Here is a 22,644-nt window from a genome sequence, read left to right on the forward strand (position 1 = left end):
ACCACATATGCTAAACTGAGCAGTCAGAAGGATAATAGAGTGAGGTGCTCCTAAAGTGCCCCCTCCTGAAGCCTTCTCATGAATATAAATGAAACCAATGCCTGGCACATCTGGAGGGCACCACACCCAAGGGACAGAAGGCACACTTTCCATTCCACATGACAACTATTCTTGATTAGATTTTAAAAAGATGAATGCAACCATATTAGAAAAGGTCTTGAAAGAACATTCTGACGTATTATGCATGGTCTGATCATGCTATGGTTATGGTCAATAGGATTGAATAGTCCAGCGAACAATTCTAAAATCAAGTAGAAGAGACTCCTGCTGGCATTAGGTAAGCTGCCCATAAATTAGCTAATGATCAAACTTTTCAGGAAAAAAAGAGCAGATAAGACTAGCTAAAGCAATCATAACAACAATCAGCAAGAACATAAACAAAAATATTCTAAGGTAAAAAGCTGACCAAACTCAGAACTGCATTAAAATCAATTTTAGCAATCAAAATGAAGACAGGTCTTAGACTAATTAGTTAAAGGTTCTATGACAAGGCTAGCAAACCATATGCATTCTTAGCTGGGAAACTGAACCAGAAGCAGGCCCAAAATAGACTTCACACAATTTTTAGACAACACATGCCTGCTGGCTTACAACCCTTCCCAGTCTGTAAGAGAATTTGATGAATAACACAAAATAAATTATATGATGGTTAAGTGACAAATAAAGAAAATGGCCACTGCTACAGACATGATAAACTTTCTTAAAATATCCCCATTTCTGAATGTACTAGTTTAGATTGGGAGTCACTGAATGCTCTAATAAATGTAGGTGAAATCCTGTCAGTACTGTAATTATGAGGCCAAACTTATCTGAGGCCTCGGGTACTAATGGCTACATGGCTAATTTAACATATATAATGACAAAATGCTAAATGGGAAAGAGGAATTCCCAAAGGATATGCTGACAACCTATAACATAATACTCCCAATGCCTGGTCAGGACCCAACATTCCTCGTTAATCACTGCTGATCTCACGGATAAACACCAACATCAAAATATTTGTCTAAATCCTAACATTCAGCATTTTCAAACTCCTCTCTAGGGTAATATACCCAGATCAGATGGCTTTCATTGTGAACAGCATGGTGGTGTAGTGGTTTGTAGTGGTTTGTATGTTCTCCCCGTGTCTGTGTGGGTTTCATCCGGGCGCTATGGTTTCTGCCCACATCCCAAAAACATATTGATAATTTTATTGGCTTTCTCCTAAAATTGGCCCTAGACAATGATGGCCATATGACTATGGTAGTGGTTAGATTGTGAACCCCTCTGAGGGTCAGTTAAAGAGAACCCGAGGTGGGATTTAATTATGTTACTGGGGCACAGAGGCTGGTTGTGCACACTAAGAATAGCCTCCGTTGTCCCATGATGTGCCTCCAGGACCCCCCTGCGCGCTGCTATAACCCCCGCAGTGCTGGCGACACGCAGAGCACCGCCAGCACAATGTTTACCTATGAGCTGTCAGTCAGCGCCACTCCCCCGCCTCCTCCGCATCGGCGCTACCCGCCCGCGTCACTTCCCTCGTATCAGCGGGAGGGAAGGGACACGGGCGGGTAGCGCCGATGCGGAGGAGGCGCATAGGTAAACATTGTGCTGGCGACACGCTGCGTGTCACCAGCACTGCGGGGGGTATAGCGGCGCGCAGGGGGGTCCTGGAGGCACACCATGGGGCAACGGAGGCTGGTCTTAGTGTGCACAACCAGCCTCTGTGCCCCAGTAACATAATTAAATCCCACCTCGGGTTCTCTTTAAGGGGACAAGCCTATATACTCTGTACAGCACTGCTGAAGATGTTAGTGCTATATAAATACTAAATAATAATAATTTCATTCTGGGCAGATACACAACAAATAATGTTCACCAGAATTAGGGGCTGATAATTATGATGAAGCTCCCTCAGTTGTCTTCTCTGTTCCTCTCTTTGAATGTGGAGAAGACATTCCATGGAGTTGACCAAAAGTATTTGAAGCTAAGGGTACATACACACATCCGATTGGCCAATTTTAGAACTTCCATGTAGTATGAGAGCTCACCTACACAATATGTTCATAGTATACAAAATCTTTTGTCTGTCATATTATGTAGAGCTGGTAAAATTGGTCAGTCGCTGGCTAATCAAAATTGGATGTTTGTATCAGGCTTAGCAGGCCAAATATTTATCTTTATCTAAGATTACAGCACTCCGCCAAAAGAAAATCGCAATATAAATGTCATTTATTTTGTAACTATCGGAATCTTTGCAAAATGAACATCATGAAGCTATAGAATCTTTAGGAGCAGGGACAGACACAATGGAATGGAGCGTCACATGGGGAGACCAACGGTCTCATGCTCTGGACTTCTCATACAGCTCATAAAGTATCAGAACCCTCAGTAACCCAAATATATGCAAGCATAAAAAGAGGATTATTTGTCTTTTGTGCTGAAATACTGTAATGAATCTACACTGTTCCTCTAAAGTTATTACTGTTACAATTTATTTACTAGCAAAATAGCAGATGTAGAACTAAAACTACCAGTATGACATGTCAAGCAAATAGTCACAGCTGGAAAGGGTAATGGGCTCTTTCAACCATAGCCACATATAATGGAAGATTCAAATGCCGGAACTAGGCAAGCGTATTAAACAGGGGTCACCGAGTGTCTTGACAAGAATCAGGATCAGGATTTTGCATACAGGATAATTTCTTCTGCTCAATCCTCTCCCTTATTGTAGGGCGATGTGCCTAAAATAACAGCGATGAATTTAAGTCAAGCCCTAGTCCAGACACCAGGAACTGAAAATTAAGCCACAATAAGACATTACGCTGATTTTCACCGCTGGGAAAATGTCTCTCCATGATTCACGCTAACATATTCCTGATAGGTTACAGGGCTGGAATGGCCAATCCAGCTGTGCCTGTGCAAAGCAATATTAAAACCATCATTTGTTTTGGGTGGTTTCTTTTACAAAGTGGCAAGCCGTTTACCTAGAAAATGAAACTGCACACAGTGAAATCTGTACAAATGGGCTTTATCCCACAGCGAGAAATCCATTTTCCGTGCACACACTTTCTAAAATTAGAAAAAGCCCAACTTGGATGTCGTCAGTTGTTATGGGTAATATAATATTCGCTTGCATAGTTTCATTGAATTAAAGAGCTTTACCAAGCAGGAGTGAAACTGTAAGTATACTTAAAATATAAATATGGTATATAAGCCTAATTTGCCCCATGATCAATGATGTAGTCATAATGCATGGCAGATTTCACCCCCTGTGGAATAGACCAGAGAATCTCTTTGATTACATGTAAATACCTCCCTTCCTTGTACTAGTCCTGTTGTAGTCAGAGCAACCTTAGGCCCCGTTTACACTAAATCAGTTGGTACGCGTTTTTTTTTCTTCTCCATAGCAGTGCATTGTGAAAAAGATTTCAGTTAAATCGCGTTAAGTGTGAAAGGTGCCATAGGAAAACATGGGACTTACTTTGAAAATCAGTTGTCATTTCAGTTATAACTGAGAGCAACTGATAGTGTAAATGGGGCCTAACATTTCACTCCCTGTAACCCTCCCTGGTGTGATCATGCTCTTCTTACATAAGACCCGTATAACATGTGCAGCGATTGTGTCATGTCCCTGCCATAACCAGTAGTCATAGGGCCTGATTGTAAGGAAACGCGGAAATGCCGCCGTCTCTCAAGGTGAGGCGGCTGTTTCCGCGTCCAGCATGGCGTCACAACGCGGAAAAAACGCTGCATGCCGCATAGGCAGTGCGGCGGAATCCGCATCAGAGGCGGCCCCCGCACTAGATACATTGCATGACAGTACTGGTGTGGCTGGGACTGATAGTCCACCAAGATTCAGACTTACACGCGCGCGAGCAGAGAGGCAGAGTTTAAATAGCAGTTAGAAGGGTGTCGGCTGACCAGCTGGGTCAGCTGACAAATTCCACTGCTCTCATTGGACCAGCAATTAGGGAGGTCCTGGAAAGGTCCTAGAGTATATATACTGCTGGTTGTTCACTTGCTCTTTGTCTGGCGTGCGATCACATATGTGGGAGCACCCAGATCCGTAGTCAGATCCTTAAGTGTGCCGGGACCAGCTGGAGCTGTAATCCTACACTTAGCTAGATTATTGATAGCTAAAGTACTAGTTTGATTGTGATTTTCTGTTATGACTTTTGCCTGCCTCGACTATCCTCCTGAACTCTGACCTTGTACCTCGATATTTCTGATACTCTGTTGCCGAACCTCGGCTCGTTCCTAGACTCTGTTTCTGCCTCCTGATTTTGTACCCCGATATATCTGATACCCCGTTGCTGAACCCTGCCTGTACTTTGACTCCGCCTTTGCCTACTGTATTTGTACTTTATCTGTCCGTGTGTGTACGACCTGGCTTGTCTGACCTCGAGAACCGACCTCACGATTGGAGGCGGTTCCCAGTCCTGTTAGTGACACTTCTTCCTGAGTGTCACTCTCGGACTTTCCTTCCTACTGTCAGTCTGACTCCTCCCGTCTTGGAGAGCTCAGGTCTGCGGAAGGAATCCGTGCAGTTCTCCTTGCTGCACTGAGGCCTAGGCCTCCTAGTGTTACTGTTACACCAAAACACTACACTCTACTCAGGCGAACAGAGGTTAGTTTGTATATCGGATTATCGGTGAGACTGCAGATCACTTATAATCTGGTATATATCTGTATTTCCGGCGATACTGCAGATCACCGGTAATCAGATACTCTCTGCGCCCACCGATCGTTACACTGATACAGTAAACATTTATTCAATTGCCATGCGCAAGGAGGCACAACAATTTTAACGATTACTAGCTCAGGGGGTGTACAAGGCATTAACCCATGTTAAAGTTTAGAGTCAGGATGATACCATTTATTGGCTAACTTAAAAGAACAAGAGTAAGCTTTCAGCTGTGCAGCCTTCGTCAGACTTCAATCCTGTTTAGGATCCTGTCTACTCTACTACAGCAGCCAAAGGAGGACTTCAACCAGGCTGCGCGGAGCAGTTTGAGAGTTTGGCTCTCCTTTACCAGTAAAGCACATTGATTAATATGGCTGTTGTAGCTAGTCCGAGCCTTTGTATACAGCCTGTAAACCTCCAATTGCTGTGTAGGACAGCATTACCCACAGATCTGTCATCCCATTCACATACAGTGCTGCCCATAATTATTCATACCCCTGGCAAAATTTGACTTAAAGTTACTTCTATTCAACCAGCAAGTAATTTTTTAACGGGAAATGACATAGGTGTCTCCCAAAATACAATATGACAATGTACAAGAGGCATTATTGTGGAAAAAAAATTCTCAGCTTTTATTTACATTTGAGCAAAAAGTGTCCAGTCCAAAATTATTCATACCCTTCTGTAATGGATAGCGGAGATACGGCCGCAACAGCAAGCGACATGGCGGCTATCTCCGCATCACAGCCGGCGGTTTCCGCCGCGCAGTTACACGCTGGTGCTTTGACTGGTCCTTCTATTGCTCATAGACTAAGGGCTACGCGTGCTCGCCAGGCGACAGGACCTTTATGCAACTAGAAGTGGAGTCAGCTGATCAGGCTGAGTGACTGGGGCGGCGCTGTGGAGCGCTTGCAGTATATATAGGACAGGTCAGTCAGTTGCTCCGCCTCTGCTGTTGCAAATGCTACGTGTTAGCACTCAGAACTAGTCAGATCCCAAAGTGTGATAGAACCAGCTGGAACTGGGGATCCACACTTAGCCAGATTCTGTTGATAGCTTAAAGTACTAATTGAATTGTATTATTTGTTATGACCTTCTGCTAGCCTGACTACTCTTCTGTTTTCTGATCCTGTACCTTTGCCTATCTGATATAGTTGCCGACTCTGCCTGAAACACTACTCTGATCTAGCTTTCTGTCTCTGTACCATATCTGTCCGCTCGTTGCCAAACCGGCTTGTCTGACTCTCCTATCCTCACCAGTGAGCCTAGTCACTGGTGAGGGATTCTCTGCCAGTATCACCTGCTTCACTGGTGAATACTAGCTGCAGTACTATCTGAATCACCTGCCCCTCAGGTGGTCAGTAGCTGCAGAACAGCCTGAATCATCTGCTTCTCAGGAGATTACTAGCTGCAGTACTATCTGAATCACCTGCTCCTCAGGTGGTCAGTGGCTGCAGTATAGTCTGTATCACCTGTTTCTCAGGTGGTCTGTAGCTGCAGTACTGTCTGAATCACCTGCTCCTCAGGTGGTCAGTTGCTGCAATCCAGTCTTTATCACCTGCTCCTCAGGTGAATAGTCACTACAGTACTATCCTCTCTACCTGCCCCTCAGGTGATAGTGGCTACAGTACAGTCTGAATCACCCATTCCTCGGGTGATCAGTACGCTTGTTTAAACATAGTTTCACCCGCTCCTCGGGTGAACTATCTCACTATTGTCTGTATCTCCAGCTTGCTGGAGTTTGCATTCCTGTGTTATATAGATATATTCCTATCTCCCAGCTCCTCTGGGAATAGCGAGTATCTCTATCATTACTGTTGCACCAAACACATACCCTCACATTGGTTGTCCTGGCTATACCAGTATTATTGGTGATTCTGCAGATCACACATAATCAGGTATAGCGTCTGTATTATTGGTGATTCTGCAGATCACCAATAATCAGAGAAATCTGTTCTCGCTGACACCAATCGTTACACCTTCTCAATAATCAATGGAAAAGCCTTTCTTGGATATTACAGCAATCAAAGGCTTCCTATAGTTGCAGGCCAGCTTTTTGCATGTCTCCACGGGTATTTTTGCCCATTCATCTTTAGCAATGATCTCCAAATCTTTCAAGTTGGAGGGTCTTCTTGCCATCACCATGATCTTTAGCTCCCTCCACAGATTCTCAATTGGATTCAAGTCAGGACTCTGGCTGGGCCACTCCAAAACCTTAATGTTGTTGTCTGCTAACCATTTCTTCATCACTTTTGCTGTGTGTTTTCGGTCATTGTCATGCTAAAATGTCCACTGGTGTCCAAGGCCAAGTTGCTCTGCAGACTACTTGATGTTGTCTTTAGAATCCCCATGTATTGCTCTTTTTTAATGATGCTGTTTACTGTGGTTAGATTCCTTGGTCCATTGGCTGAAAAACACCCCCAAAGCATTAGGTTCCTACCACCATATTTGACCGGGGTGGGGATGGTGTTCTTTGGGTTTGAGGCTTCTCCTTTTTTACACCAAATGAAAGTAACATCACTGTGACCAAACAATTACATTTTTGTTTCATCTGACCATAACAAAGAAGACCAGAAGTCTTCTTCTTTGTCCAGATGAGCATTTGCAAAGGCCAAGTGAGCTTTTGTGTGCCTTTTCTGGAGAAGTGGGGTCTTCCTTGGTCTGCATCCGTGGAACCCAGCAGTGTGCAGTGTCCACTACATAGCCTGCCTTGACACATTGCCACCAGCAGAGCCCGGATTCACCAGGATAGCCTTGGTGGTGATCCTTGGATTCTTTTTCATCTCTCTCACTATCCTTCTGGCCAGCACAGGTGTCACTTTTGGCTTCCCACCACGTCCTCCGAGATTTTCCACAGTGCGGAACATCTTGTACTTTTTCATAATACTTTGTACTGTAGACACTGGAATTTGAAAACATTTAGAAATGGCCTTGTAGCCCTTTCCTGACTTGTGAGCAGCCATTATGCGCAGATGCAGGTCCTCACTGAGTTCCTTTGTCTTAGCCATGAATGTCCACAAACCAACTGCAGATGGCTGCTGTTTTTCACCCGTTGAGTTGATTAGAACAGCTGTTCCCAATTAATCAGGATAATCAGAATGCTTTGGAACAACTTGGACTATTTGGAATGGTATACAACTTTGGATTTTCTCTCAGACTGTGACAGTTTGTGAAGGGTATGAATTCTCAGCTTTTATTTACATTTGAGCAAAAGGTGTCCAACCTTTTGCTTAAATGTAAATAAAAGCTGAGAATTCCTCCCCCCGCCCCCCACACAATAATGCCCCTTATTATCTTTTGGGAGACACCTATGTCATTTCCCATCAAAAAATGACTTGCTGGTTCAAAAAAAGTACCTTTAAGTCAACATTTGCCAGGGGTATGAATAATTATGGGCAGCACTGTATGTATGATTCACTATCTGTATATCAAGTCTGGTTAGTCATAGCTAGAAACAGAAAGGGAATGGACTGCAGAGAGCGCTGATCAGTTCACATCTACAGATCACAGATTTGTAAGTAATCCTGTCACCAAAGGATGTGTGCACCAAGTGAGGTTTGCAAGGTGGAAGAGAAACAAAGGGAAAGTATCTGAAGTACAGGCAGCTCCACAATCTTCATAATCTCTGATGATATCCAGAATGATATTACAACTGTACAAAAAGTCACCTGAAGTGAAAGAGATATGGAGGCTGCCATAATTATATCCTTTTAAACAATATCAGTTACCTGACAGTCCTGCTCATATTTTTGAGCAGCCACATGCTTGTTTCAGGTTTGTGATTCCGACACTACTGCAGCAGTAGTGTTGGAATCACAAACCTGAAACAAGCATGTGGCTTAACCAGTCAGACTTTATTCAGTGCACCTGATTTGCATGCTTGTTCAGGGTCTATGGCTCAAAGTATTAGAGGCAGAGGGTCAACAGGACAGCCAGGCAAATTGCATTGTTTAACCACTTGCCTTCCCCAGAACGAGTATCTACATCCCTGTATAATCCCTCTTCACCTCGCAGGGACATAGGTACTAAGTCTCTTGCCGCCGTGCACTCCCACTCGCTCCCGTGCTCATTCTCCCAGCAGATCGTTAGAGGGGAGATCAATGAGTGGGAAGGCAATTCCCATTCATTGGTCTAAGTCCCCGTGTGAAACATCGCCGCCATCAATGAGATGCCGCATCATTCACAAAAGCCGATACTTATATGTCCATGCATTACTTCCTGTTTGCATACTAATAATACACTCAGGAAAGTGTGGGGACATCTTGTGGCCAAATAGTAAAATAACACCTACACACAAAATAAACCCCTTACATCCCACACTCCCCAACTCAAAATGTTATATATATATATATATATATATATATATATATATATATATATATATATATATATATATATATATAGTAAAAAAAATACATGAATAGTTATCTTAGCGATTGAACTGTTTTTAATATGACTGTCAAGAGGGTATAGTACTGTTAATTTAAATTATGGGCTTGTAATTAGTGATGGACGCAAAACTGAAAAAATGCACTTTTATTTCCAAATAAAATATTGGCGCCATACTTTGTACTAGGGAAATATTTTAAACATTGCAATAACCGGAACAAATGGGCAAATAAAATGTGTGGCTTTTATCCACAGAAGAATGTTTTATTTTAACCCTATAATCGCTGAAAACTGAGAAATAATGATTCTTTTCCATTTTTGTTTCTTATTACTCCCATTAAAATGCATTTAGAATAAAATCTTAGCAAAAAGTACCACCCAAAGAAAGCCTAATTGGTGGCGAAAAAACAATGTATAGATTATTTCAGTACGATAAGTACTAACAAAGTGATTGGCAGATGAATGGATGCAGCCTACTGAAAGGTGGTAATTGCTCTGGTTTTTAAAAGAAAGAAAACCCTTGGAGGTGAAGTGGTTAAAAGGAAATAAATATGTCAGCCCCCATAATTCTTTCAATTTAGGTGAGCTTTGAGCCAGAGCTCTTACTCCGCAACTTAACCTGAAAATGATATGTAGCAATCGACCGAAACAGTATTTTAATGCCTCTGTGATCTGAGCTCCCACAGTTCATTGTATTACTTCAGTGAAGATATGTGACAGATTAGCAGTGATAATTTAGTGGTAGAACAAAAAGTTTGGCACTTCTTATTTTTGCACAGTGAGTGGCAGACACGATTTATGAATCAAGCTCATCTGAAGTGGTAAATCTGCTGTATACTGCTCCAGTTTCACACTGATTGCTGCAGAACAGACTTGATAAAGATTTCCCACCTATGCAATACAATTGCTGACCTGTGACAGATGCATGTACAGCTATCCAAGGCATGAGGTTCACTACGAAAAGTGATGGCTTCTGGAGTGAATCCCATGCAGGGATATGCCACTCTGGAGGTCAGAATCTATTCATTATCTTTAAACTTTAACTTAACCTTACAATTCAGCGTGCCAGACAAAAGAGACGGCTGTCAAGAGCTGGGGCCAACAAAGTGAAAGGTCACGCTTTCAACTGATATTACAGCTTTGGAGGGATGCCGGTCTTCAGTCCTCATATTATTCAGCAGTGAAAGCTCACATCTGGAATCTATAGCTGACCAAGTCCTTTAATAACATACAGGGGCCTGTTTGTAAAGATGATTACAGATAATCACGTCTTTGTTTTTCTATTAGAAGAAACAAACCATATTTATAAAAGGGCCAATCGATTCTTTGGTGACGATCAGTTCTTGAAATGCCTTTCATGAATGGAATGAATACTGCCTGTTTCCATTTGAGCTAATTACCTGTTTTCCCACATGTGAATTAGGATTGAAAAACATAGCCTATTGAAATCACTAAGCTGCTGCTCAATGCGCATGTGGGGATAAAAAGCATGCTGCATTTAACCGCAGCATGCATGCGAATCCCTATAGCTGAGCTTGGTATGGCTAGAGCAGGAGTGTCCAAACATTTTGGACTAGGGCCATATCACTGTTCTTGAGATAACTAGGGGGCCACACTAGCAAAATGAAACATTTTTTCTAACTACCTCGAGATACAGTATGCCTATTATATTTTGTCAAATAAAACCATATACCATGTGTGCTGTCAGCATGTCCCCTTCAGTGTGCAGTGGCAACTTCTAATAAGTGGTTGCTGCTACTGACATAGTGGCCCCTACTTATCAGTGGCTGCTGCTAGCATAGCGGTGGCTGCTAAATAGTGGTTGCTGCTGGCATAAGTGGCTACCCATTACTCATCAAGTTCAGATCCAAGTCTCTGTTCTTCTTCCCTCTCCGCTGTTCCTCCTCCTCAATCTATTTTCTAGAGCGCCATAGTCATCACTATAGGACTACAAAAATGGCCAACATATTTTCCAGTGTATACTCCGGCAGTCATTTCTTTATAGTTCTATAATAATTCCTATAGGACTACAGAAGAGCGGAGGGGGAGGCAGAGCTGTGACACAGGTTGGCCCTAAAAACTGATGAATGTGGCACCACAGCAATGGTCTATGGGCTGCAATTAAAATTTCACAACAGCTTTGAGGGAGGAAAAAGGCTCTGCAGGCCACATTTGGCCCTTGGGCTTGACTTTGGATACCCCTGGGCTAGAAGGATTCAAATGCGTCTGGCATCACAGCTGTGCTGGCATCACATCTTGCTGGCACATAGTGGAAATGGGCCCTAAAGTAGTGGTCTGCAGAAACAGTGACTTGTAAGGAAACTTAAACTACGTACTCTCCACCCGACGGGTCCAGCAACGTCCCCTTGATGACAGTCGTTAAGCGATGCCTCTTCCTGATCATGACATCACTCAATTACACGATGTGCGCGAACAGGAAGTAAGCAATCACGGTACTTTGCACAGAATCGATGGGGATCTTAATGATCCAATTCGGCGTGTTTGTAGCTTAACTATGTGCGATCAGTTAATATGGTGATTTTAAAGGATGTTCCCCAATATCGGGTAACATTGCTGCAAATATGAGTGAGTACGAGGCTTTAGATAATTCTTGTGAACAGTGAAAAGCTACTATCTGCAGATAAGATTTGCCTTCTGCTGCTTGAAAAGTTCCTGGACCTCCGCAGCCAATTATGTCAGCAAAGGCTCGGTATTTATGATGCCTACTAACCCTGTATATCTGATGCAGAGCACCACTCCTGCTTTGTGGATAAACCGGCTCTGCTCCTGGGCCATAAAACTGCGTGAGGTTCTGACTTTGCAGCCGTGATTAGGCAGCGATTTGTTTCAGATTTCCTGAACCAACCCGAATTGTGGAGGGCAACAGGTGGCCAAAGATCACAACTGGATATCAGCACAAAAATAATAAACAGGATATGCTGTGTTCTACATCCAGCATAGTGTGGACCAGGCCTGAAACTTAACTCCATACACATGTTCCTGTTTGTTGACGTGACATAGTCTGACATTTTGAAGGAGCTAATACACATTTAAAAGCAAATAATTAATTTTTAAATCCCCGGAAAAAAAATGAATAAAGTTGTGTCCAGAAGCAAAAGATTCTAGAGCTGCAGGCTGCAATCTTCTCAGAAAGCTCTATCTCTGGCCCACACCCTTGTAGGCAGAACACCCTACAGAGCTGCATCAGGGGACTTAATTTTTTAAATTTCATTTCTAGTTTCAGGCATCTGATTTTATCCACAAAAAAAGTAACATTTTGGTATTGATGTATTTTATTATTAGTATTTACTTTATTTATAAAGCACCAACATATGCAGCGCTGGATATTAAATAGTGTTACTAACATCAATACATAGAGGAGCATAAGGTGAAAAAATATACAATATATAGGAATGCAAGATCACGCAGACAGGAGGCTATGCTCATTCAGTCAATAGAGTCTCAATGGGGTGGAAGTACGATAGTGAATGATCAAGCCATTGGCTTCCAGTATAAAGGGAGGAGGTAGGAACATAGTTGGTAGGGGACTGTTGGATGGGTGCTCAGCATAGAGAATTAGGAAGTTGGTGAGGGAGGGAAGGCTTTTATCAACAGGTGCATTTTGAAAGCTTGCTTGAAGGTGTTGAAGGAAGGGGCTATCCTGATGGGAGGTGGAATGGAAATCCAGAGACTATGGGCAGCTCAAGAGAAGTCTTGCAATTGAGCATGGGAGTGGGTAATGCATGGGGTGATCTGGCGTAGCTTGTTGGATCAGATTGTGCAACCTGTAAGTGAGAAATAAAGGTTGGGCAAGACTTGCAGACAGTATGTTGAAGCTGATTCTCTAGCGGACAGGTAGGCAGAGGAGGTATTTACAAAGGAGAGCCTCAGGTGCGGAGTGATGGGAGCAGAGGATGCTTCTGGCTGCCGCATTTATAATGGACTGTAGGGAGCTGATTCAGTTCATAGGGAGGCGAGACAAAAGGGCATTACAGTAGTCGAGGCAGGAGATGATGAGAGCATTAGTGAATAGTTTGGCAATGTCTGGGGTCAGGAAGGGGCAAATCATGGAGATGTTACGGAGGCGGCAGTTGCAGGGTCTGGTAAAGTTTTGAACATCAGGGGGTAAAGGAGAGTCCAGACAGCGGGCTGGAGAGATAGGGCGAATGTATAATGTATGTGCGGTAGATATCATTTACTTCCTCCTGCGGTCTGCCGCTCAGCCGCAATCAGCCCCGGAAACAGGCTCAGTCGGGATCAGTCTGAGTCTTCTGTGCATTTGCGGACCTACTGCGCATGCACAACAGACCCAGACTGATCTTGACTGAGCCTGTTACTGGGGCTGATCGTGGCTGAACAACAGACCGCTGGAGGACAGCGAGGGACTCAGACGTGTTTATGGGGTGGGAGGAAGCCCTGGGTAAGAATCGATTCTTTTTATTTTTTCATCTCTGAGTCTCTTTAAATTTGGATAAATACGCCTAGCACAGACTAACCATACCCAAAATGCAAACCTATCCCTCCGACTATGGCATGAATATTTTAAAACCAATGAAATGTTCTTCTGTGCACTGGAATGTCACAGTACTCAAACAACAGCTTACAAAAGTATAATTACCTATGAGGTTTTCAATGAAATTTAGGCTACCACTGGGAAGATTTTCTCTTATTTGGAGAGGATAACATTTTTATTGAGAACAAAGGAAACAGTGTAAATCTGGTGGATATTCTAACATATTAATGCACTACTTAAAGTGGGGTGAAACTTCATATATTAACTGAAAAAAAAATCATCCAAAAAAAATTATTTATTTAGCTTACCTATCCTGTCATATTTAGGAGGAAAGTGATTAAAAAAAAATTCCTACAAATCCCGCTGGCACGGCACAGTTCCTGCAGTTGGGGGAAAGGCATTCAGGACAGGCAAAAAGAAAACAATTGGGGGAAATACAGGGACCTATTTGTGGCTGGATAGTGTAATGGTTAAGGGCTCTGCCTCTGACACAGGAGTCCAGGGTTTGAATCTTGGCTCTGCCTGTTCAGTAAGCCAGCACCGATTCAGTAGGAGACCTTAGGCAAGTCTCCCTAACACTGTTACTGCCTATAGAGCGCGCCCTAGTGGCTGCTGCTCTGGCGCTTTGAGTCCGCCAGGAGAAAAGTGCTATATAAGTCTTTGTCTTTATTTTTTTTTGTAAAGTGGGTTCACATTTATTTTGGGGCCCTATTTTTGGGCAAATTTTGATTTTTAGATGTTACAATCCCCTTTATATAAAAATGTTATATTTATTGTCTGTGTCTCCCAGTAGACAATTTCTATGCCACTTTTTTCACTTCTGTTCTCAGTAATCCTCTCATAGGGAAGTGAAGTGAGGCGGACACTGCCCACAATATCTGATGGGCTGGAAGTTCAGTATTTTCTCTTGATAATTACGGTAGATCCACTTAACTATATACAAGGCCTCATGTACTGTAATTTTGTACAGCTGAATCTTGTTTGGTTGCTACCGACAATGAGCAGTCCTTCCTTTTTCACAGTGTGGAGTTCATCATCTTGCAGAGCGTTCACCAAGGCCACATTCTTATACACCATGTGCCTTGCATTAAAAATGTAATACAGAATAACACTGATGCATAAAAGAGATAAATAACCAAAAAGAATGCAGACATATGGATTGAATAGAATTATCTCAATTTTGTTCCAAGATCTCCAAAATTAATTAACCCTTAGGAGCAATCTTCATATAGAAACGCGGCTGGAGACCGGACTTGAGCCATATTTCACCATATTTCAAATGTTTCATTTTATCTTGTAGCTTTTATCTCAACCCAAGACTTACAGGAAGTGCATGTATTATTTATTTATGCTCTGGAGGGTGACCAGGATTCCTCAGATGTGTGAGTCCAAAAATACAAAGACTCCAGCTCTCTCTTCCAATTTAACTTCAGCCAAGTTACAAGTCCAAGTTTCACACTTAAAGAAGAACTTCGGCACATATAAAACACCCTGAACTTTTTAGCTTGTCAGTTCTGAAACATGCCTTCGAGTTCCACACAAGAGAAGACTGAAATGGGCTTCCAATGGAAGGTCCTGGTCTGTAACCTGATAGGTGGGAAATGGAGGTATCTGGGAGGGTGTGCAAAATGGAAAACCACTGGGGTTGGGGGATGTCATAAATATGTTAATCTATACTAAAGTCAAAAAGACTGAGCAGAACTGTAAATTTAGGTTATTGACAATTGATATAGCAGGTGAAATCAATAGCTGAATTAACAAACACGGCAAAAAACATTTTTATTAATTTATTTTAACACATTTTTGTGTTTGTATGTCAAGTAAAAAACGTTTTATGCTCTACTTATGTATGTCAAGTAAAAAACGTTTTATGCTCTACTTATAAACCCTTTATGGTAAATATTGAGTCAAAATGCCTCCTGCTACCTATGTGATTTGGGAAATCCACATATTTACAACACAAGGCAAGAGTGGTCTGCAAAGATAGGTGGGAGCATTGGTGACCCCAGTTTGCAGAGCACTCATTTTTTGTGCCATGGGAACTGGTATTGCTCAATGGGGAGGTGTTGGTATAAAGCTGCTGGACAGAGATTTGAACTGGATTTCTATGAAGTCTCTAAACTACACAAAACGGTAATGGCAAATAATTTTTTTTACAATTTAGCACTTCGCAGCTTGAACGGTTTATTGCTCGATCATACAACTTAGCACCCAAATGAATTTTACCTCCTTTTCGTCTTACTAATAGACCTTTGTTTTGGTGGTCTCTGATTGCTGCTGTAATTAACAGTTTTTTTTAAAGAGAGTCTGAAGCCATAATTAAAATGGCTTTTTTCCTTATATATAGCAGGGGCAAGTGTGCCCCTGCTAAAACGCCGCTATCCCGCGGCTGAACGAGGGTCCTTTCCCCTCCAAATCCCCCCTGTGCTGCCCGGGGAGCGCTTCCGTGTGAGGCAGGGCTATGAGCTGCAGCCCTGCCTCACACGCGTCTATCAGCGGTGGATCTCCGCCTCTTCCCCGCCCCTCTCAGTCTGCCTTTGCTGAGAGGGGCGGGGAAGAGGCGGAGATCAGCCGCTGATAGACGCGTGTGAGGCAGGGCTGCAGCTCATAGCCTTGCCTCACACGGAAGCGCACAGGGGTAGCAAAATCTACGACCAAGTTGGTCGTGATTTTGCAGGGGGGGATTTGGAGGGGAAAGGACCCTCGTTCAGCCGCGGGATAGCGGCATTTTAGCAGGGGCAAACATGCCCCTGCTATATATAAGGAAAAAAGCCATTTTTACTAAGGCTTCAAAGTCTCTTTAATAATTTAATAAAAAAAAAAAAAAGAAAAAAAGTTTTGCATTTTTTTGTATTCCCCCCCCCCCCCTTCCTAAATTGGCCCTACACTATGATCCACACACTACACATTACATACATAGGCATATGCCTATGATAGGGATTAGATTGTGAGCCCATCAGAGGGAAAGTCAATTGACAAGGACCTTCTCTGAACAGCGCTGCACAAGATCACAGCTCTGTATACATATTTACCTGCCTTTTATGTTTTCTTTAAAACAGCCTGCCCACTCCAATCGCGGGCTGGCATGCTGATCTCTGACCCCCACTAGGTGCAATGCAGTGAACGCTCATTCCCTGCAAAACTTGCGATGTGCGAGATGACGCCAATTGGAGTGACCAAGACCTGAGAGCGCAACTCTCCCACCGCCATCAGCGTTAGGCGGTCGGGAGAAGGTTAAGGCCTCTCATCAGGAACTCCTTTCTCAGAAATTTACTGTAGCACATAGGGATGTGGAGTTGAGTAGAGGAGTTAGAACAATTTTTGGGTCCCTGGAGTCAGATTTGGGAAAAAATGCACTGACTCTAACTCCTAATAAATTTAGTTAAGAGAAAATATGATAAAATGTTCTATTTCTCAGAAAATAATTATCATGAATCATTTATATATACAGTAATAGCAGTGCGTAGCCCGCAAACATGAAATAAACCAATCAAAAAACAAGTTACCTTCGCTGCTGCAATAAACAGTCACCATATTCTTAAAATGATATAGATATATCTGATTGTGACTGTACATCTGATGTATACACAGGAATCTTTAATATATACTAAAAATACTTCTCTGCTGAAAGAATAAAACCCGATGTGTATTTGTGTCACTAGTAGGGATGGTCCATGAGGTGCAAATAATTCTGCGTTGATGCAGTTTTATGCAAATTTTGTGTGCAAATGTATACACACCCTTTGCTCTTGAAATCAAGTAATTTAATTTGTTATTAAATTTGGGGGACTACAAGTTAATAGTACTATACTCTACGCATACATGTAATTAAGGTGCCGGGAAATTTGAGAACAGGGTAAAGATGAAAAACGGCTCACCCTGCTCCTGCAAAAGTCCCGGTGGTGTTAATTACTATTCTCCCTGTAGGCCGCCTTGGACTCGGTAGCATACGATTCGGCTTCCAGCTATTGCAGGCAGCCGAATTATGCTGTTATTATTTTAATTTGGGCTCTGTCTTTTGACGGCACCCAAATTACTGACTAAGTGCTGGTATAGCCATAATTCACAACACGGCCTATGATGGCGCTGGCTGTGCTGAAATTTCCAACGCCGTGCTACATATGCACTCCCTGTAGGGCTGCTGTGAATCCACTGAGAAGTTATGCACATTGAACGCAAAGGTGTTGTCTATCCCCATATACCAGGCTCAGATCGAGCATGTAGAAGGTGTGATAGAGGGGAAAAAACATCCTCCTGCAGAACACCTGCACATCAACATCACTCTTATATGTACCCACAGTTAGATTGCCTAGAGGCCATTATTGTACCGACTCCACACCCCTGGTAGCACGGACTTCCAGAGCTGCAGGCTGCGATTTTCTGAGAAAGGTAGTACACATATATAAACAAGCAATGCTATTGCGGACAGGACTTAAACATTTGTTCCTGGAGATGACGTTTAACTGTAGTCTGGTACCACCATTACTTACTTCATTGTCGTGAGGAGGAAGCTGATGGAGAAGCTGTTTGATTCTGGATTTCTCCCCAGGGCTGTTCACATATGGGACTTTATCCTCAGGCAAGCAGCTGTAGTACTGATGAACCTGGGGAAACAAATGCAAGGCTCATCACCTTACTGCTTGGGGAAACTGTGGCTGCTAAAACCATTCCCAGCAAAATGAGATCATGGCATCGCGCAAAACGGCAAAACAAAGTTGTAAACGGCAAAATGGATCATAAAATAAGGCAGATTTCCCCCATTTTCCTTTGTCATCAGCAACTAAACGCACAACGCCAGCAGAAATTTAGATTTACTGGCTGGAAGAGACACCCAATCTTGTGCACAACACGGCTGCGTTTCATCAGACACATGAAAAAGACATCATGGAAAGCCCTCTGAGGCTGCCAAGGTGTTCTTTCTATCCTCTGAAAGTCCTCTGACAAATAACAGTACTAAAACATTTAGATATTTAGAATATCCTGTTATTTTTGTCCATTATACAATGACTTTCCAAAAGCAGTATGTTTTATGCATTTAGCTTTGAATAAGAAAAGAGGAGTTAAGACCAGTTCAGAGGGGGGAATTGAAAGAAACATTCAGTAAGTTTTCCTGCTGCCACATAGCGCCCTCATCTGCCCTTTGCAAAATAATTACTGACACGCATTCACTGGTGGTGGGTAGTAGTCTTAGACCTGCCTGTATGTTTGGATGACAGCTGCTATTGCTACCCATGCTAATCTACAGCCACTATGACAAATATCAGCTGCTTGCAGCTATGAATGCACACCTGCATTGCCTGCTACAGTATTAAATCCAAAGCTGATCCAAACACTTAAGCTGTGTACCCACATCACGATTTTACTGATGATTTTCCTGACGAGTAGCGATTTTTTGAGCACTGAGTGGTTGACTCCATTGCGACGTGGGTACAGGCGAACAACCATGCACTTAGTGTTGCACCGCAATAATGTCCGTCACGGCGGATCGGATCTTTAAGTTCCCCGACGACTCCCGCGCAAAGTACCGCGTTCACTTGAAGTCTCGTTCACGAGATGTTGGGCCTGATTCACAAAGCGGTGCTAACATTTAGCATGCTGGTGAAAAGCCCTTTATCACGCCTAAACTCAGTTTAGGCATGATAACTTTAGGGGCTCGATTCACAAAGCGGTGCTAACCCAGTTAGCATGCCTAAAAGACTTTAGGCATGATAACCATTGCACCATGCTGGTGAAAAGCCAGTTTAGGCGTGATAAGTTTAGGTGTGATAAGTTTAGGTGTGATAAGTTTAGGCATGCTAAGTTTAGATAAGTTTAGATCGCTTGCAAAGTCCCGCACGCAAAGCAGCGCCATTAAACTTTATACAAAGTGCACCAGTCTTTGCTAGCGTAAAACTTTTGATCAGCTGTGCACTGCAGTGCTAACGCAGTTGGCGCTTAAACTTAGCATGCCTAAACTTATCACACCTAAACTTATCATGCCTAAACTTATCACACCTAAACTTATCACACCTAAACTTATCATGCCTAAACTGAGTTTAGGTGTGATAAAGGGCTTTTCACCAGCGTGCTAACTGTTAGCACCGCTTTGTGAATCGAGCCCTAGGTGTGATAAGTTTAGGTGTGATAAGTTTAGGCATGATAAGTTTAGGTGTGATAAGTTTAGGCGTGATAAGTTTAGGTGTGATAAGTTTAGGCGTGATAAATTTAAGCACCAATTGGGTTAGCACCTCAGTGCACAACTAATCAAAAGTTTTGCGCTAGCAAAGTCTGGTGCACTTCGCATAGAGTTTAATGGCGCTGCTTTGCGTGCGGGACTTTGCGCGCGATCGAAACTTATCTAAACTTATCATGCCTAAACTTATCACGCCTAAACTTGCTTTTCACCAGCGTGGTGTAATGGTTATCACGCCTAAAGTCTCTAACTGGGTTAGCACCGCTTTGTGAATCGAGCCCGTAATGTTGCATGACGTCGCGCATACCCACCGGCAGGAAGTAGCATCACTGAACGACCGTCGTCAAGGGGACGTCGCTGGACCCGTCAGCTGGTGAGTACGGAGCTTTGCAGAGCACACAATGGGGTTGATTCACTATAACAAATAACACTCACTATCTCTTTTTGCTCCCCTTACTGCATGCTTAGCATGCCTTATCGGAGTTAACGTGCCTTATCAGAGTTAGTATGCCTTATCAGAGTAGCATAGTGAGCACTACAAACTTATGCCACTCGTCCTGCCCTGAGCCCCTGCGGGTCCAATCACTTTAAAGGACATTATCCCCGCACTTTGATTGGCCCAATAGGCTGCCTGTCACTTGACAGGAAACTTGACAGGCAGCCTATTGGGCTATTGTTACTGTTAACTCTGATAAGGCACATTAACTCTGATAAGGCACATTAACTCTGATAAGGCACGCTAAGCATGCAGTAAAGCGAGCAAAAGGAGATAGCGAGCATTACAGGAGGTAACGCTCGCTATTTGTTATAGTGAATCAACCCCATATAAGTCTTTATTCCACATATAGATAAAGAAATTCACTTCTGTGTGTCTTGTGTTTGTGGCAGATCAAGCTGTGGAGGGAGTACCAGGGATCACATGCACTCCCCCTCTTGGTGTTGCATGGGGGTTTGGGGATCCCAGACAATGGCAGAGCCCAGGGCCCACACCTGTAATGTGCACCAGTATTTGTGTTAATAAGTTCTTATCAGCAACTGTGAATAGACTACAGGAGAGCTTTGCCAAGGTAGCTCTCCATACAATAAACACTTCTGCATAAGTGAAACCATGTAAAACTTCAGTTTTTTTTAAGGATTTCCTAAATTGTAATGGAGATTTTTTTTTTCCATAAAGGTTACCATGCTGTTGCAATTTTTTTTTTAGCACAGAGGAAGTTCTGAATTGAGTTCCACTTTAAGTGTCTTAGAACTTATACGTAAATGGACACTCCACACTCCAATGAAAACACACTAGGCATCAGCCACCCTCTTCCCCATATTGTATCATCAAAATATGTTATGCCACATGCTAGCAGTGCACTGGCGGGGGGAAGTGAAGACAGGTAGGAGGTCAATGGACCCTTTGGAAGAGGATGGGCTGGACGGTCCTGTGAGGGTGGGTGTAACAATAAGTTAGCATACAATTAGCATACAATTTACATCACCTAAAATGGTCTGCATCTCATACTAGAGCATCTACATACAAGTATTCCTGCAAGCCTGGACTGGATTTATTAGAAATGATTTGACCCAGGTGAGAGAGACAAATGTTTGTTACCAAATAATTTTGAATACCTGCTGTCGAGGTTTGCCAATTTATTTGTGTTCTCCATAAGCTCTGCTCAGAACAGCTTCAGGAAGTCAAGCCCTAATTCTAACAACATACAAAACATAAATTAATAAAGTCATCTCTGAATGTGAATTCCTTCAATTTAAAGAATATTTCAGCACCTGCCTTTGCAACAGCTGTTAGTGTTTCATCTTGGCAACAAATAAGTTGTCTCTGCCTCCACCCACACCGCAAACCCTGAGAGTTCTCTACAGTAATTTGTTAAATTGATTCAGAGATTAAAAAAAAACAAAAAAAGATCTGTTCAAGGACAGTGTATGTCTCCAGGGTAACTGCTGCTGTAATGTGCTTGTCACTTCTGATGTCTGTATGCACTTCTGTTATCCGCTGCTGATTTTGTGAGATCTGTAAAGGTAGCTAAACACTTTTAAGATGTGTTAAATATCGACATCTATCCAAATCACTAATTTACCACTTTGCTGTGTACTTCCACACGATATTAGATGAAATCTCAGTAATGAGATCTGATCCAGGCTGAAGCAGCAAGCTTTGTACTGGTTACTGCTGTACAAAATTATGGAGCCCAACTCTTGAGCCACTCCAGCCTGCGCTCCCCACTCAGTTTAAGGGTGCCCACTAATGATACAATCTTACAGAATGAACAACCTTCTGATATGATGATTGGGATCGGAAGGAAGCATTTGTACATCATCAATGTGGCCCATAATTGGAATAAAAATAACCATACGATTATTTCAGATATAATCAGTCTGAACAACAGATCGATAATCCGATTGATGATCTGATTGTATGTTGTCGATTGGTACCATCAACAGTATACAATCTGTTCCAACCTGATCAATTGGAAGGTAGATTGGAAAGTAAAACTGTATCATTAGTGTGCACCTAAATAAATGAGGCCTGCAGTGCACGTGGCTGGTCATTGTGTTATAACAATATGTAGAGCTTCTTTCTCAACTAAAGTAGACTTTCCTGTATACAACTGTTCCTTGAGTCAGGTGTGAGTCCTATGCTCTTTCTCTTGCCCCACCAACCTCCAGTTCTCACCATCCGATGAGTCCCTCACAATGGCCTGTCTGTCCTTCGCTACACCCTGTATATGACTTACTGCTCTCCATGTGCCCCCAATCACCCCCTATCTCCTGGTCTGTTGCCCCACTTCTCACTGCTGTGCTTCACAACACTCACGACACCTACACTTCTGCCTTCCTACC

The 22,644-nt window shown here is 42.8% G+C and overlaps 1 protein-coding gene across 5 annotated transcripts in view; it reads right to left on the minus strand.

Annotated features, from left to right (window-relative positions):
• PRICKLE2 (prickle planar cell polarity protein 2) overlaps positions 1-22,644 on the minus strand; it is a 500,639-nt gene that overhangs the window by 101,183 nt on the left and 376,812 nt on the right. For 4 of the 5 annotated variants that reach the window (XM_068253797.1, XM_068253798.1, XM_068253799.1 and 1 more), the window contains one exon: positions 18,119-18,232. In XM_068253797.1, the coding sequence (XP_068109898.1) occupies positions 18,119-18,232 (114 nt within the window). Of the gene's footprint in view, positions 1-3,354; positions 3,439-18,118; positions 18,233-22,644 lie in introns of those variants that run through there. The other variant, XM_068253801.1, reaches the window with a different exon arrangement.

The sequence above is a fragment of the Hyperolius riggenbachi genome, chromosome 9 (genome assembly GCF_040937935.1).
Source record: "Hyperolius riggenbachi isolate aHypRig1 chromosome 9, aHypRig1.pri, whole genome shotgun sequence".
Taxonomy (NCBI): domain Eukaryota; kingdom Metazoa; phylum Chordata; class Amphibia; order Anura; family Hyperoliidae; genus Hyperolius; species Hyperolius riggenbachi.